Source organism: Copidosoma floridanum, unplaced genomic scaffold (assembly GCF_036245765.1).
Source record: "Copidosoma floridanum isolate Cflo_tuat_1 unplaced genomic scaffold, Cflo_Japanese_pri ptg000019l, whole genome shotgun sequence".
Lineage (NCBI taxonomy): Eukaryota > Metazoa > Arthropoda > Insecta > Hymenoptera > Encyrtidae > Copidosoma > Copidosoma floridanum.
In genome coordinates this window covers 17,114,511-17,131,720 of record NW_028321896.1, presented here as the reverse complement: position 1 = coordinate 17,131,720, position 17,210 = coordinate 17,114,511, and the positions used below count along the sequence as shown (strand labels likewise).

Sequence of the window (17,210 nt, the reverse complement as noted above, 5' to 3'; positions counted from 1 at the left end):
AAAAACTCGGGTCACCCATCTCGGGATCCCGTCGGGGAAACCTATTCGAGTGGAGCTCCGGAGAAATCGGACCATCGCTCGGTCCCATCCTCCGAAGAGAGCGAAGAAGAAAGTCCCAGGGGACCTCCGGACCATGTCGTGCCTCATTCGGAGCACGAGAACCCCAGGGAGCCCAGGACTCGGCCAAATTACACGGCCCCCGGCGCTTGGGCCAGACCACCGGTGGATAGAAATATTCCACTTGACTTTGTACCGACAAAGTTGTACGCCCAGGTCCGCGGGAGCCACACGGTGAAACGCGTCCCGAAAGAGGAGGCTATCGAGGGCGCCGAAACGAGCGAGGAGAGGGAAAACGCGGCGCGACTCAAGGAGGTGGTGAAAGTCACGAAAGCCAACACGGTGTACACCGAGGAGGGCTACGAGGACGCGGCGTACGATCACGCCGGACAAATCAGGGACGCGGACTTCAATGAGGACTTTGCGAGGAAGTCCAAGGAAAACTCGAGAAAGAAGAAGAGGAAAAAATTCAGGAGCAGCAAACCGCACCAGCGGAAAAGGAAAAGCAAAAGCTACGGTGATCGCGCCGCGGGGGAGGAGTCGCGAGTTTTTAAGGAACAAGTGACGTCAGAGAGTTTGGAAAACGCTGTGAACGGTTCCGTCGTTGTACCGAAACTGGTCGTGGAAAGTGGGATTTTACAGCTCGAGGAGGATTTGCGGAGAGAGTCGCGCGAGGCTGAAACGATTTCGTATGCCACTACGACAATGCCCACAAAAGTGGCAACGGTGACGATAAAAAATCAAACTGCCGAGACATCGACAACTGTGAGGCCTAATGTATTCACGGTTAGGCCACGGAAGCCAACATCTACCGTGCGTCCAAAAGCTCATGCGGCCAAAGTAAGAGGACCAAAAAGTGACATATCAATTTCCAAGAGGAGTGACAACTACGATGGTTACGATAGTAGACGATCCAACAAGTATACAAACATCGATAACATCCAATCGTCGGAGCCACTCGACAGAAACTTGGACCAAAGGACCGTGGGTAGTTCTTTGGACGTGGCGACTATCAATGGACATGGGGCTTATTTGGATAGGTTGTCAAACCCTTTGGAAAAACGAGATTTGGGACCAAACGTTCGTTACGTTCATATTTCTGCTAAGGACAGGAACAAAGCTTCAATCAATTCGTATCTTGAACGTAAACCCTTCCACAAAGAGAAAGTACAAAAAGTGGAAGTGACGAGTGAGAGTAGCATTCCTCAATTGATGTACGGCATAACGAATCATCGTCATCACCGTCCTCTGGATGTAACAGATGACGACGAAAGTGATAGTAGTTACGAATTTCCGGGACTCAACGTATCTGAAGATTCGACGGAAACGACGGATCATTTGAGCAGTGATTACAATGATGGTTTCGAACATACGGAGATGATACGACCACCGAAAGTTTCGGGATCTGCCGTCACGTACCCCGAGTATTTGCTAGAGTCGCATAACAAAACTTTCAAGCAGAGATACGTGATGCAAAACAGTGGCCAACCACCGAGAAACGCGTACGAAGTGGTGGAAGCCGTCAACCCTTCCCCCTATGAGGTGGTGCTCCAAAACGGTGCCTTTTTTCCTATCACTGAACTTCTTCCACCATCTCCGCTAAGTGTCAGTGAGTACACAAGCTTCCTTGTTCAAAACAGAAAAAGTGGTTCTGTCCTACCAAAAGTGGTGGCCCTGGTACCCATCATCCGAGAGATTCGAAAACACGAATCCAAAAAAAGCTCCTTCTCGTTTTTCTTGAGAAAGAAGAGGTCGACGGTCAATCATTCGAAACGACTGGAGTCGTTGAAAAGAAGCAGAGATCCTGAAGAGGCTCCACCTAGTGCGATTAAAAATAAAAACACATCCAGAAACGTAAAGTACCCGACAAAATTCAAGTTTTACTTAAATGAATCTCCAAAGGTGGCTGGGGAAATAGTAAACCTAGAAATCGGCAAAAGATTCAATAACGATTCGACGAATACGACAAGGGAAGGCAAACCGAGGAATATGTCGGCTCAATTTTCAATTGAAAATCAGACAAGTTCATCAAGCGAGGTCTTGGAAAATGAAATTAAAAAGAAAAACGTGACAAAAGAACAGGATTTGGTTCAAGTAGAAGTTCCAGACTTTGACTTTAGCGGTGCATTTGAAGATGATGAAAGTGATGAATCAATTACAATCGAACCAACAATCAACGTAGAAAAGTATCCGTTTTATAACAGCAAAGTTTTAAGAAGCACAGCATTGAAGTACGTTATAAATCCAATGAAAGTTCCTCGCAAGACTCTCGGTGGTATGGAATTTTACGAGTCACGAAATTTGGAATGTAAAGACGTGGATCCTAATTTGGAAAAAATTGTACCTGAAGATGACTTGGAAGAAAAACGTGGCCCTAGAAAAGATGAGTCAAGACTCGGTGGCTTGGGTGATAAGTTGGATTGCTTCAAGGCCAAATACTTTGACGAAAACCCTTTGGATAGCCCACTATTTTTCGAGAAAAATGTAGAAGCGCCATCTTCACCCAAAGAGCTTGATCCTAAACAATTTGCATCGAGGATTTTTGAACTACCATCTGAAAAAGAGGAGTACATCGTCTCTAAAGGTCCAAAATCACCCGAACGATATACTTTGTCAACGCGAATAGCTTCAAAAAATACATCAAGAACTACTCCACAGAAAACTGTAAAATACAATTCTAATAATAGATTGAAAACTGTCAGTCCATCGGTAACACGCAGTCAAAAAAATAACAAACCACCGGAAATTCTTCTAAATAATAGAAGTAGACTTTCGTTAAACCGTGCGCGATCCAATCCTCGATATAAAACACATTATTTGACAGTACCACCGTTTTATCAACATCACGTTTACGAAGATGTCATGGGAATCATCAAAAATTCCACAAAAAATAATAAGCCATCGATTACGAATGAAAATCTTGCTTATCCTACCTACCATTCACAGGAACAGGACATACAAGAAAATCAATCCAAAAATACTCTTCAAAAACATCTACCAAATGATATTGATGGTTTAGTCCCTCCTTCACTGTACCCGTTTGTTTTCGTGCCTCACAAAAATGGTCATTCAAATTACAGACCTCCTTCACCGAATGTACACAAAAAAATTGTCCAGAGTGTACGAGTGTTTAAAAGAAGTGCCAATCTTAATGATACCAAGAAAATGGAACATTCGTCGAACAACACGAATGGCACCGAAAAAGTTGAGAAAATTTTTAGAATAGTTTTAACGACTCCGTTGGCTGAAACAGAAAAGCCAAAAACTTTCACAACCACCTTGAAGACATTTGCTACTCTAACAAATCCTAGTAATGGTAATTATTCGAGATTTACCGGATATCCATCGGATGTCGGAAGGTACGGTAAATTTTACATCAAACAAAATGTCAACTCATCAGCTGATTTCAGAAGAAATGAACCTAGATACAATGATTCTTTTCGGAAAAATGTGACAGTCGGCTCCAACGTGCCAAAAGTAGTTTCAAAACCCAATACCGATTCAAATATCTCAGATTCAACGTTGATTCCAGTTATTGCGCTTCCTGATAAACAGCTCACCACTCGAATACCCCAAGAAAGTAAGATTGAGTATTCTCGACTGAAATATCCAAACGGTTACAGTAAACATGCAAGCGACGACAAAGTTGTGATTAAGTATCGCGAAGGAATAGATAGTGAAGAGCACAAAGAATTGCTTGACTTTTTAGAGGGTGACCCACCTGGGTACGCTAAAGCATTCAGCCAAAATTCGTCTTTTGACAGCAACGAGAAACAAAACAGCAAGTCGGAAGACTTGGACAACGAAGAATCGAAAAATCATAGTTCAAACGAAAACCAATCGGATGAAAAAAATCAATCCATAGAATTGAGTTTGGATGAAAGCTCGGCTGAAAGTACTGAAACTAAGCCCCAAGCGGAAGATCAATCTCAAAGTGGAGAGGATTCTTCAGAAAGTGATGAACAAGAAAAAAGCGATGAACCCTTCGAGAGATACTCTGACAGACCTTACTCGCCGCCAGAAAATTACGATGATGAGAAATACGCGGATCTCGGCCCTCGAGTACATAAACCGTACTTTTATCACCCGCCATTCGAAGCTCCTACTGACGAAAGACGTGAGTTAGGAAAAGTGGTTGATTTTTCGGATGAAGATCACGGGGACGAGTATGGCCACGACGAAGAAACAGATCTCACCGAGAGATATCCGTTTTCATTGGAAAACGATGAAGCTCGCGAAAAAAGCGAAGAAAGTCACCAGTACTCCAGTTTAGGCAGATACGAATTTCCATGGGACAGAAAAAAAAAGAAAAATAAACAGAGACGAGACAGAGAAAAGTCAAGTTACAACGATGAGGATGAAAACGACGAAGAAGCAACGAATGCCGAGTTGATGTATGTTCCTCCTAAAAAACGGCATTCACGAGGTAAAAAAGATGCGTACGATGTCGAAAAAAAGACAAAATATCGTATCCCAACGGAACAATCTTTGAAAGGTCTTGTAAAAAATGTAACCAATATCACCAACATTTCAAAAGTAAAAGAGAGCGTAAGGGACGTTAGTTCGACCCCTTCACTCCTAAATACTTCTACAGCCTTCACACGTTTGAGAAATCGCATCACATCATCCAAACCATCGACCTCATCCAACTCAACAATTAATAATTCTAATCTGATAAGATCTCGTAAAAATATTCTCAAAAGTGGTAATTCCAATGCTACAACTGAATTATTCAATAAAAGTGATATTTCGCCAACATCAACAACTAGAGTAGTTCAAAGACGAGGTCAACTCCATGTGAATACCCTATCGACAACAGTGTCGCCAAGTACATCTACAATTCGAAGAAGAAACCGGTTGATAGCCAATACAACAAGTCCTACTGTCTCAACTACGTTGAAAATATCGGATGATCAAAATAGACGATCCTTATTATCGAGAAGAGTGGCGAATACCCAAGATTTGCGTAAGACCCGTCAAAACAATGTAACAACGTTACCTTCCGTTTCTACGTCGACCGAGCAAACGATCGAGCATCATTCTCTGATTTCGAAAAAAGAGATAATCACTAAAACATTTTATCCGGATAACAATAGAGAAAATTCGGAGGAGTCGTCACCGGAAGAGAAAAATGTCGAAGCATCAACGAGGGATCCACAGAGGGATCGTTTGAAACTGAGTCGTCGTCGAGGGCCAAAGAACAGCTCGAAGGAAAAGCACAGCACGAAAGAGAAAGTTGAAAGAATAACCATAACAATGGAGGAAACGCCGGAACACGTGTACAAGACGAGAGAAATTGATAAAGATGGCGTGAGAGGGAAATTCGTTACCATCATTGCAAACAATCATTCGACCACGACCGATAGTGGAGTGGACGACTTTCGTGTACTGGATGAGGAAATGGAGGAGATAAAGAGCAACATGAGCGCCGTTCGAAACCATCGGGATTCAGCCGAGGACTCGAGTAAAATTAATCGGGCACAAGTAAGTCTTTCCCTGTGGCAAAACAAAGCGATTCAGTTTGGAAAAGGAAAGACTATTGATAAACAAATTTCAACACACGATTATCAATGTCATGTTCTTTTGAACATTTTTAAAAATGTGTAATTAATGTTTTGAATCTTTTTTTATTTTCAGCATTACCTGATGCAGAGTCTTTTACAAAAATCTCCACTTCCAGTAAGTGACTCAAAAAAAGCAACCAGTTTATCGAAACAACAAATTGGTAAAAGCAAAGAAGACGACAAAAACAACGAAGAATATGGTGATGAAGAATATTACTATGACGAAGATAGCGACGAAGATAATGGTAACGACTACGAGGGCAACGACGAAAGCGTGGATGAAGCAGAAAACAAGGATCAGCGTGACAAGGAAATAAATAAGATTAACGTTAGGAAGGAAAATGGAAAGGAAAAAAATGCCACTACAAAGCCAAGAATTTTAAAGGACCCCAGCCGTAGGCAGTATTTTTACGTCGAATAATATTCTATGAAATAAGAATAAGATTGTTGCTCAAATTACGATTTTTGTACCAAAAAAAGTGAGAGAAAAAAAATGTTACATTAATGCTCCTTTGTGTTAATGTATTATATAGAAACTACGTTGCGTTAAATCCATAACTTGCTGTATTTCATAATGCGACAGGTGTCACCTCGTAACACCACCGAGACGTCGACAAAACTCGAAATTCAAAACGCGTAAGTATATAGTATCCGCACGCGATCTCTTCGATCCAAATTAATTCTCGATCCAATCACCTTGATCCACTATCCCAGAGATTGATACATACGCGGTAGACTCGACTCTCGAGGAAAAAGTCACGGCGCGCTCTCGTCACAAAGAAAGCAGCAAATGACTTGAAATTAAATAATTACACGAAGAGGGTCCGTGTGTATCGCAATGGAAAGTTTCATAATCATTTCCCATCGACAAGTGATGAGTCTCAATTTCTCTTTCTTCGGTGTAAGTACATGCATCGAGAGCACTCGGGTCAAACACAGCTCAGGGATAATAGTATGGAGGGGCCATTACTCTCTCTCTCTCTCTCTCTCTCTTTGCCTTGATCGCACCCTCTCGCCCGCGGGAGAAAGAGATCGACACGTGTAAAAGTAAGTATTGTGCGCGAGCCGGGGCTCTATTCTCTGATGGGCTGCATCAAGGTCAAGGTAACACCAAAGGCATACAAGTACACTTGCGCTGGTGATCATAAAATCCATTGCGCGCGCGCGCGTCGATTTGAAAGGAAACGCTACCTCGCTCTGTATATAATTCGTACTTTGCTCTCGTTTGCCGCTATTTCGGCCTGTTGTTCGATAGTCAAGCTCCGGCCCGAGTCTCCACGCAGGATTTCGTCAACATGGCCTCTCCGAAAGTAAGTTTCATTATTTACCATCGTTAATGTCACGCTGTGCCTTTTTTTTCTTTTGTATGCCCGGTTTTTGTATTTTTTCATATTTTTGGTTGATCGGTATGCTGATGTTTTTTTTTTTCAAATCATTCGAGTGCATTTTGAGGATTTACATGAGTAAATTATAGATTCGCGTGCGAATAATTATACATTCGGAATCGTGTAGTATCGTATAAAAGGTTTTTTTTTCCGATAGGTAGTGTTTAAATATGTAAAATCGATGAAATGGTTATTTGTTCCTCTATACAGTCAAATCTTCGATGGAATACTCAATAACCAGAGGTGCCTTACTTTCACCTTATCGGGCGACAAAAAAAATTGCACGTAATCGAGTAACCAGAAACTTTGCGCGTAAACTTTCTATCCAACTTGACTGCGTTCACAGATCGTCGCTCTAGCCGCTGTGGTCGTGCTTTTGGTGGCGACCAACGCCCTGCCGGTACCCGACAGCGCAGGCATAGTCGAAATGCCCAACGGATTGGCTTACGGTGAGTGAAATACACTTGTACAAGCACCCGATATCTTACGTGACTCGCTTAGCGTTTGCTTGAGCTAAAAATGTGTCAGGGCTTGGCAACGCACGTTGAACGGGATATATAGCGTGCGAGTATATTACGTGATTGAGATGTTTCCCTTGTTCATCAAGTTGACGCTCTTGCAATTTATTTTCTGCATTTTGCTTCTTTGTTGACGATGCGGTTGAACAGTAAGCTGTCATTTTTCATAGCTTATTGCTGTTGCGTAAAATTTTTCTCCGCTGTGTCAAATTAAGTATCTATTTTTTCCCGCTAATTGGTACTCCAGTTCACATAAACTATAAAAATGAACTATCGCTCATCTTTAAAAACGCGTATTTTTTTTTTAAACTTTATAATTAGCGAAGAATCGCGTGTTCCAAATAAAAATATACCGAAAGGGGGAAAAGGAACTTTTAACTCAAGGCTCTAGAAAGGATATACTCTTGAACTATTTTTGTACGAAAACCTTCCTTGTTGACACTTGATTCCTTAAAAGGTGTCGATTTATTTTTTTTTTATTCCAACGTTTCAGGTACACCAACCTTGATCTCAAATAAAGTCCTTGAAAAAAGTATACAAAGGTTAGCTCCCAAGAGAAAAAAAAAAAAAAATTGTTTATCGACAGATTCCTACCAAGGAAATATATCAACCATCGATTAAATCCTTGCTCCTGTAAGCACACTTTGGAGGTTCGTCAACAGATAGCTCTGAGAGTCTCTATATTGACCTCATCACCAAAAGGACACCCTTTCACTTTTACAAAGCTTATATATAATTTTTCGCACCCAGTTGTATTGGTGTTCATGATATACACGCGCGATATTCTAAGAAGTAAAGTCGAGCTGATTTTTCGGTGCCATTATTTAATACGCGCGTATCGTCTTCCACTTTTTTTTTTTTTTTTTTTTTCGATTCCCCTCAAAACACGTTTTTGTGAGCGTCCTCCCAAACGAGGCACCAAAATCCAATAAATATTCAATCAGGGTTCTGTACGAGGGGACGTTTTTTTCCTCCAGGAAACTCATCCAAAGTGAAAGGAGCGACTCCCGAAACCTTGCATTCATTTAAAACAACAATTCCAAAGACTTGGGTAAAAAATTTTCCTCAGACTTTACCAACAAACGAATTGCATAACTCTACCAATTTAATATACGTACCTACAAATAATTGCACACGTGGCCGTTAAACTCGTTTGAATACACGCACTGGCGTAGAAAACCCCGGCTTGAGACCCAATTTTCGCAACGATTCGTTTCATTGTTACGCCTCACCGCGTTAACGGTAAGATCTTTATTTTTTTCCCCCTCACACGAGCAACAACAACCACCCGTCATACGATTTCCCAGTAAAATTATCTCGAGCTCCAATTAAATCACAGATCAGAAGTTGTCTGTGAGTATAAATGCAAATGTTTTCATCCGCGCGCTTTGCGTCATTTTTACAGGTGGAATACCTTACGGCAGCGTAAGCGGCTCCCTCGCGGCTTCCCAGCCACAGGCGGCTTACTACGCGTACAACAACCTCCAGGCGGACGCATCCGAGCTGGTGGCGGACACGAGGACCGTGAATATTGCAAGTCCCATTGGATACTGAGACTTTCCGTGGCCAAACGCGTTAGAAGTAGAAACAGCCTAAATCACCACGTGCCTCTTGAAATGGCACGTCGCACACAGTGGATATTATTTTAGTGATCGAGTGATATGGCCATGTGGGTGCCGTGCGTTTCGTCTCTAACGAATCTGTGGACTTTTTTAGTCTTTGCATCGTTATTTTATCAATATTTGCATCCGTTGTTGTTTAAGACTATTTGAAATAATCGTTATTAACGTGTGCCAAAAATTATAATTTGTGGTGAATCTCTTTGTGTCAGTCGGGAAAAAAAAGTTTAAACGCATTACAAAATGACATTATTGAGAAATCACTGATAATTTTTTTGTTATTAACAATTTGCATCTTCCCACATTGATTGTTCGCCAGTTTGTGATTGTCATTTTACAATAAATATCAATGTGGTTTTATTTGAATATATTATACCAATACCACACTGCGTTGTTTCTTATATTTATTGTAATTTTTAATCATTGCATTGTTAGAGGAAATAAAAAAAATCCTTTTTTTTTGCAGCTCACCACAGTATTTTCTTCAATTTAGACGATATGAATAAAAGTGACGGTAAAGTCAAAAAAACGCCTAGCTATTTATAGGCGATTACGGGAAACCCCAAAAATCCTCCCAACCGCGGCCTCACGCGATAGAATCTCCCTCTGGTGAAACTATATACACACGCGCGCGCACACCTGCCGAAGTAATCTGAAGAGAAAAAAAAAAAAAAAAAAAATTTGCCATCGAAAATAAGTCATTCTGCATCATCGCCTGCGGGTGTCTATTTACGGAGGGAATCCAAAAACGCGCGATAAATCCTCTTGGCCATCCGCGCGCGTGTATATTATATGCGACGAAGCGACCGAGGCTTGCTCGTTTGTGCGTGCGAGAGAGTCTCAGAAGCCAAAGCCGCGTGAAGGACGACCGCTTTGGGGTCCCACGTCGACAGGGGCAAGTCTTTCTATAAAAAGGGACTCAGAAGCCTTGATTTCTCTGCTTGGTATACACACCACTTGCTCATTCATGAATGACCGATGCATTTTCTTCGAGTGCAACTACGATCTAAATAATCTATATATACCTGAACGTTCCACATGCGTAATGTTTTTTTTTTTTTTTTTTTCGTCCCGAAAACATTTTTCTTCAATCAGATGCTTACGTCATCAGCAGCTACCGATTCAGATGTTACGTGATACATGCAAATTCGCGGTACATTATTTTGATGGAGCTTAGATTTTACCCACCGTGGAGGCACGTGATATATTAGCTTGAGCTGTCGATGAACCTATACTTGTCGTTATAAAGTGCTGGAACGAATAAGTTATGTTTACGTATCAAAACGATTTACGATAAACAAAGCGACGTATCTGAAAGTTCGATGGTGATGGACACGTAGTGGGTACTGGAGATCGTAATCGGTAACATGTAGTCGTTGCAATGTAATGTCAATCGATGCAATCGGAAAATTTTTTTTACTCGCGTTAAAAATTACACCAACTATAATTTATTTGCTCGGATAGAATAATTTTCATGTACTGGAGGTAAAGGAACGTCCAACGTTGGTCATTCACCTTTGATTTTTCGCAAACCATTAAAGTTTCGTTGACCTTTCACGCATTAGATACATCGGGTCAGATTTATCTTTATTGCCCGGCATTAATTCTATTATGATTCAAACGCTTCTCCAATAAATTTACACAATAACTAATGACCCGTACCAGGAATTGTCAACTGTGTTGGATAGTTTTTTTTTTTTTTTATTTTTTTTTTATTTTTACGTGTACATTTACAAAAAGGACACTAAAGGACATAGAAATATTTGAAAACCAAATCATCGAGAAGCAGAATTTTAATAAGCTGCTTAATCGTGCAAGTTTATATTGTACCGGAGGAATGACAGTAGAAAAATGTTAGAAGGTACGCCGATTTATCGTATGATTATGTAAGAATTTAATTTGATACTTTTCTAAAAAGAAAAAAATTCCTTTTTTTTCCTCTTTCAAATCCCTGGATTTATAGGTTGATAATTTTTGTTTGTTTTACCATCCATCACGAATGAATGAACGAAATTGCAATATAAAATTTTTCTTTTGCATGAAATTACTCAAGAATATTTTCACTCGAATTATTTTCCATGCCACTTTCTACTCTTACGTTTTCGGGTAACGGAATTAGTTCTCGTTAGGATATTCTCTTGACCATAACATCACGTTGTTGATACATTTAATGAATTTTGCTACGATAATATAAATATAATAGTACACGGTGTATACGTGGGTGCACACAACCTCGCGAGTGGGTTATTAAATTTTTCCCGGAACACACATGTTTGGCCGACTGACATGTCGCAACGAGCGCGATTTCGCGTCTGAAAATCGTTAGATTCGCATGGCACCGCGCGCGTTTCACAATTGTCTCTCGTTGCATTGAATTCCACGACTTTTCGTGCACGCAGTGACTTAATTTTATTTTATTTTTTCTTTCTTTCCTCCATTTAATATCAAGACAGAAATTTTCAATGCAAAGTCCAACGACAGATAAGGACGTAGTGGATATCTTACGGGTTATGCAAAGTAGCAGGCGGATCATTTTATACGTCCACTTGTTGGATTACGAAACGTAAGTGTTTTAGACCGGGTTTCGACCAGTTCGAGAAGATCTTTTGTTCCACCTGGCTAAGTATTTAATAATCTGAAATAAAAAAAAAGAAAAATTACATATTCCGATTGTTTATGGTGCAATGAATGGTAATCGTTTATTAGTGTATTTTAATCGATTCGCGATTCAGGGGATGTAAAGTGTGCAATAAAACGTTTGAATTCAATATCGAGAAATGCCGGGGCGCCTGGAGTTGAAGAAAAAGAAGAAAAAAATACACAAACCGATTTTTTACAAAATCACCATACTTCGAACGTAAATCACGGCGGGTTGCGTAATTTTATTGATTTACTTCGACTACTTTGAAAAATTTTAATCAAGTGAAAATATATGTATTCGTGTACGATGTGCAAGAAAACCTTTTTTTTTCATCACCGTATCGTTAAATAAATTTAATGAACCATCAAACAGCACTGCCATAATCGTCTTATCAACAACGAATTCTAACGTGTAAAGGATTTACGATCCTCCAAGCTTGTATGAAGCAGAATAATTTAGGATCACGCCTTTTTCTGCGACTATCCAAATGAAATCCGCTAGTGATAAAAATGTATATACATTAATTTTAATTACTGCTACAGTCAGGGGTCTTTATGGGAAGTAGTAATAAGAATCCCAAAATGTATGATACAGATTGAGATCAAAATTTTTAATTTACTTACTTTTATCGGTATAAAAAACGACTTTGAGTTGGAGTAAATTCATATATTCAAAGATGCAGTCATTGCGTGACTTTCGTACTCACATACAAATGTTTGTTGAGAAAAACACAAGTCGAAAATTATAATTAGAAATTACCCATCGAAATAATTATCATTTGGGAAAAAAACGGCGCCGGAGGCACGTTTCACATTATAGTATGACCATAGAAAGCTGAAGTAAGTGAGCTCGCGGTCATAAACACGGACTTCTCCTGGCAAACTTTTGTCACTCTACTGCTCGCAGAGCTAGTATATAAAAATGAAGAAAGAAAAAAAAAAAAGAAAAATCTCGATACAATACAAATTTCCCCGCAATTCCGAAGAAATGAATAATTCATCGGTCATTTCGTAACGATAAAAAGGCACCTCTCATTCACACGTCAACTGTATATATCCCCGATTTAAAATCTCCACCGGTGTATAGAAGCATCGATATCAGCAAAGCTAGAAAACAATGGGACCTATAAGCTCACCTGCATATATATATACATTTCAAGGCACCTCCTTCCCCTGTACTTATGCGTAAAGGCGTAAGTATACGTAAGTATGCACCGACGTGTGAAAATTAACGCTGCACAGTTTCCTACACCGTGTATATACAAGTACTCGTCTAAGTAGATCAAGCGATCGGTAACTAGCACGTGCGGTGCATTGCCGATCCGATGATGTGCGGACTAGACAGCGCGTCTCGCGTCGTTTCCCCGCAAATGCAAAAGACGCGCTAGTAGATGGTGGAGGGAGAAAAAAAATATAAGCCATCAGCTATACGCAATCCAGCACGTGAGTTGCGCTCTCGCAGGGGAGGTCATTAACTTGTCGGCGTGGTGTGTATACTTCCTCTCGCGGTATGTTTTTTTTTTTTTTTTTTTATTCTACTATTGTCGTCGGTTTCGTCGCAGGATGGACGATGAGTGTGTCACGAGGGACTCTCTTCTTTTTTACCTCCTTCACGGAGAAAGTATAAATGTGATCGAGGCACTTGCGCGCACTTTAGTCTTCATGAATCGTACCCACGATGTATTTCGCACCGCAGGTAAGAGTTTTTCGTTTCCCCTGCATCGATTTGCGTATACCCTTGGAATTGATAGGGTGGCTATATACATACTTACTCCGGTGCGTCGAAAATTAAAGATAGTTTTTTAATTCAAAGATGTGTGTGGGAGATACATATACGTACGATTGAATCGGGAGTTGATACCGACTCGTTGTAATTATTCAGTCCGCCTCGAGCGGATATTCATAAATCGTTAAAACGACTTCTTTTGCGCGTTTAGTTAGACAAAATATTTTTCCTATGGAAAATCGACAATTTTGAGAAATGGTTTCACTGTTTAAGATTAAAGTAAAGGTATAATGGGTACGTGATTGGTAAAAAAAAAAAAAAATACATTTCTCATTTGAATTATGATAATATAACTTCACTACACGCTAAAGGTACCCGTTTTTTTTTTATCCCCCAACTAGTATTCGTGCTCACTAATGATAATTACGTCATTTTTATTTTCTTCCTTTTTTTTTCGTGAATAATCGCTTTGTGCTTCGCATTAGAAATCCCAATTGAATAGTTATATCGTTTTCTCGCGTACGTGAAATTAATGTACCACTTTCATTTACACACGCGTCAAATTCTTAAGATTTTTTTCGACCAGCCATACAAGATTTAGGCGAAATACAGTGCCGGTCGGGTTTTTTACTTAAACCATTGTTGAAAATTTTGTGGTTTTATGAAGTTGAGCCATTAGCCAACCGATTCCACGCGAAGAAGAGACATTGCGGGAGAAAAAAAATAGACGAGGACTTCATCACTTGAATGACGACGTGTGTTCGAGAAAGTATAGTATTTGCAAATGTTGCGTCATAGCCGCTCGTGCGATGGAACACACGTCGGTGACCACGGGCATGACGAAGAAAGAGCGCGCGTATGGCATCATTGATAATGACCGGCCATCATCGATACTCAAAGATTTCGGTGGGTTTTGGAAGAAAAAAAAAAAACATTGTTTTGCTCTCAAAGAGTTCTATGCCTTCGTACGCGCTTGCGGTGTGCGTGTTAACGTACCTCTGCGTGGCGCTAATTACCGTAAATCTTCATCCGATCCAACGACTCGTAGAGAGGGGGGGGGTATACTTTTATTTTTCCCCATTGTCTTTTTATTTTTCAATTGTACATCCTTACCACCCGAGTTCTCAAATGTACAGCGAGCAACGCTTGATTTATAATTCCAACAGGCACTTCTGAGCTGCGTTGCGTGGCTTAGCCTTCTCGGGCTTGGGAATGCGGCCAGAGGCGTTGCACGTAAGTCCCACTGTCAAACTTCATATTATTTTTTTCTAATGGACAGCTATATATGCTTGCAATAGAATAAGACGAAGGAAAAAAAAAAATTGCAATACGCACTTATGCACTTGTTCACGGGAGGAGGACATTGTGGCATTCATCGAAACAATTGTTAACCGTCGACTTGCTTATTCAACAAGTGCTCCTTAATATTACGAATTAAATACAAATTATTTCTCGATCAGAGGATCAATCGTCGTCACCTTGAAACGTTTCAGCCTCGGAGATTTTGTCGCACTTTGCGCACACGGTGGGCACGGCGTTGGAGCCCGTCCTGGGCAACGAGCACCACAAAGCAAAGCCAACCTCGTCCGAACGGTCGGCCATAAAACCAAGACAGGTGTCTGCTCAGGAAGCTGGACCGGTCGGCAATCCCGGCACCACCAGCAACGTGCCCTACCAGAACCAAGCCCTTCCCTTCCATCACTTCGCTTACAACCAGTTCCGCTTCAACCCCTACGCTCAACAGCAGCTCGTCCCCAACTTCTACTCCGGCGTCAATGGTTTCGTCAACCAACAACAGCAACAACAACAACTACCCCTGAATCCACGCTTTTACCAACAGTACGCCGGGAACCAATTGTTGGCACCCGTACACCCGGGAAACCCCAAGGCTCTGTTACCCAACAACAACAACGTCAAGGTACCCCAATGTTCAAGTCCCACTGTAGATAATGATAACTCTTGAGTACGATGTCACTAAAAACAAAACCATGAAAATCACTCGCAAGTATCTTCCACATCCACGACCCAAGGAGATTGAGGTTGGCAACACCGACCCAACCACGGATTCCAAGTCGAGCGCCCAGCAGAGCCGGCCCTTCGACGGGTCGGATTTCTCGCCTTTCGGCCAAATAGGAGGAGCTGGTGTCAACGTAGGTGGCGCTCGCGGCGGTCTTGAGCCCAATCTCGGTGCGGACGGGCGCTTTTCGGCCCTGGATTACGAGCGACTCCGGCAAAACTACTACGGCAATCCGTCGATCGACCAGCAACGGAACTACTTCTCTTCCCTTAACGAGATCCCGTTTAGTAGCGGACCGGCATACCGGCCGGACAGATTTTCCGGGGGTCTGAACTACAATGGCGCTGCGGGCGCTCAAGGGACACCCGGTGACATTGGGTAGGTAATATTAGTTGGGTTTGGCTGGAAAGTCTTAGGGGAGCATGGATGATTTCTCGATTCTCACCCACACCAAAACAGGTCGAACAGCGGGATCGGAGGAATCAACAACCCCTACTTTGGCAACTTCTTCCAGGGCCCATACCAGGGCCTGAACTATAACGGAGCAGGGGCTGCAGGGGAAGGGGCGCAGTTCAACGGCTTCGATAAGGCAACAAACCTTGGACTCTTTGCCGGTGGATCAGCCCAATTTCAAGGTGGTTTCAACCCTCCCTTCTTCCCGAACAACAACGGGGGCTTGGGCGGGGTAGGTGGCGCTGAGGGCGGCGGCGCTCAGGGGGTTGCCAACGAGCAGGACTCGTCGCTGAGGGCGTCGTCGGCGAAAGAGAACGTGTCGGAGACGGAGGCGCCGGAAGATGACTCGCCCGAGGGAAGAGAAAATGTCGAGCACCAGCAGCAGGAGGAGGAAGATGAACAGGGGGAGGAGGAGGAGTCCGCAACTAGGGTAGACAGGAAAGATAAGGGCCGATTCGTCGATGATGATGATAAACAACAGCCACAGCAGCGACAGGATGGGGAGGAGAAAGCCACAGCCGCTAACTCGGGCGAAACTTGAGTCTACCTTTGCGACCAGTATTTTAACCACAACAGTATTGTACACGAGTAACGTCGATCTGTTATATCTTAGCTTTATACAACATACCAATGTATATCTTTTTTTTTTATCATATCTCACTGTGGTACACGATGTAGTACTGCGGATTATTATTATTTGTGAAAAGTTTTACGTGTACAGAAATAAAATTGTCACGTGACACCAAAGTACCATTCCTTGGCGTAATTAGTTTTTATAGCGCTCCAAAAAATGATTACAGGTGCCTATAAGTATACGTATACACGCGCGAATAAGTGAAGAAAGAGAGTATTGTTATACTATGGCTCGTCGCGAATGTTTTATCAATTGAAAATTCAAGGCTTCCGTGTGAGAGGTACGAGAGAACGTTTGACTGACAGTCGAAAGTTTTAGTGGGTCAGTGTATCATTAGGTGAATCAGCGTCTGGACTCGCTAATGTTCCCTGTATACAGCTGTAATTGGCGATCTAACGGTGTTGAAAGAAATTTTACTTAATTGTCTTTGAAAAAAAAAAAAAAAAACTGTACAAAGTAAAAAAATAAAATAATGACTTCACAGTCACAGGAGGGAAAAGTATATCAGGAAAAAAAAAAAAACATCCCAAACGATGTATCCACGTCCAGCAAACTTCTGAGAAATCGAAACGGCCATTATACCGATAAATAATAAAA

The 17,210-nt window shown here is 41.6% G+C and overlaps 1 protein-coding gene across 1 annotated transcript; it reads left to right on the top strand.

The window, feature by feature from the left end:
- The first annotated feature begins 6,881 nt into the window (after window positions 1-6,881).
- Window positions 6,882-9,095, top strand: LOC149374570 (uncharacterized). The gene is made up of 3 exons (XM_089593383.1): window positions 6,882-6,931; window positions 7,353-7,455; window positions 8,930-9,095. The coding sequence occupies exons 1-3, from the start codon at window positions 6,917-6,919 to the stop codon at window positions 9,076-9,078; spliced, it is 267 nt and encodes an 88-aa protein (XP_089449509.1). The 5' UTR covers window positions 6,882-6,916; the 3' UTR covers window positions 9,079-9,095.
- The last annotated feature ends 8,115 nt before the right edge of the window (window positions 9,096-17,210 follow it).

Bases quoted from the DNA above. Each gene is read 5' to 3' on its own strand.
- LOC149374570 (XM_089593383.1), top strand. The intron at 7,456-8,929 runs GTGAGTGAAATA...TCATTTTTACAG, and splicing joins GCCCAACGGATTGGCTTACG to GTGGAATACCTTACGGCAGC.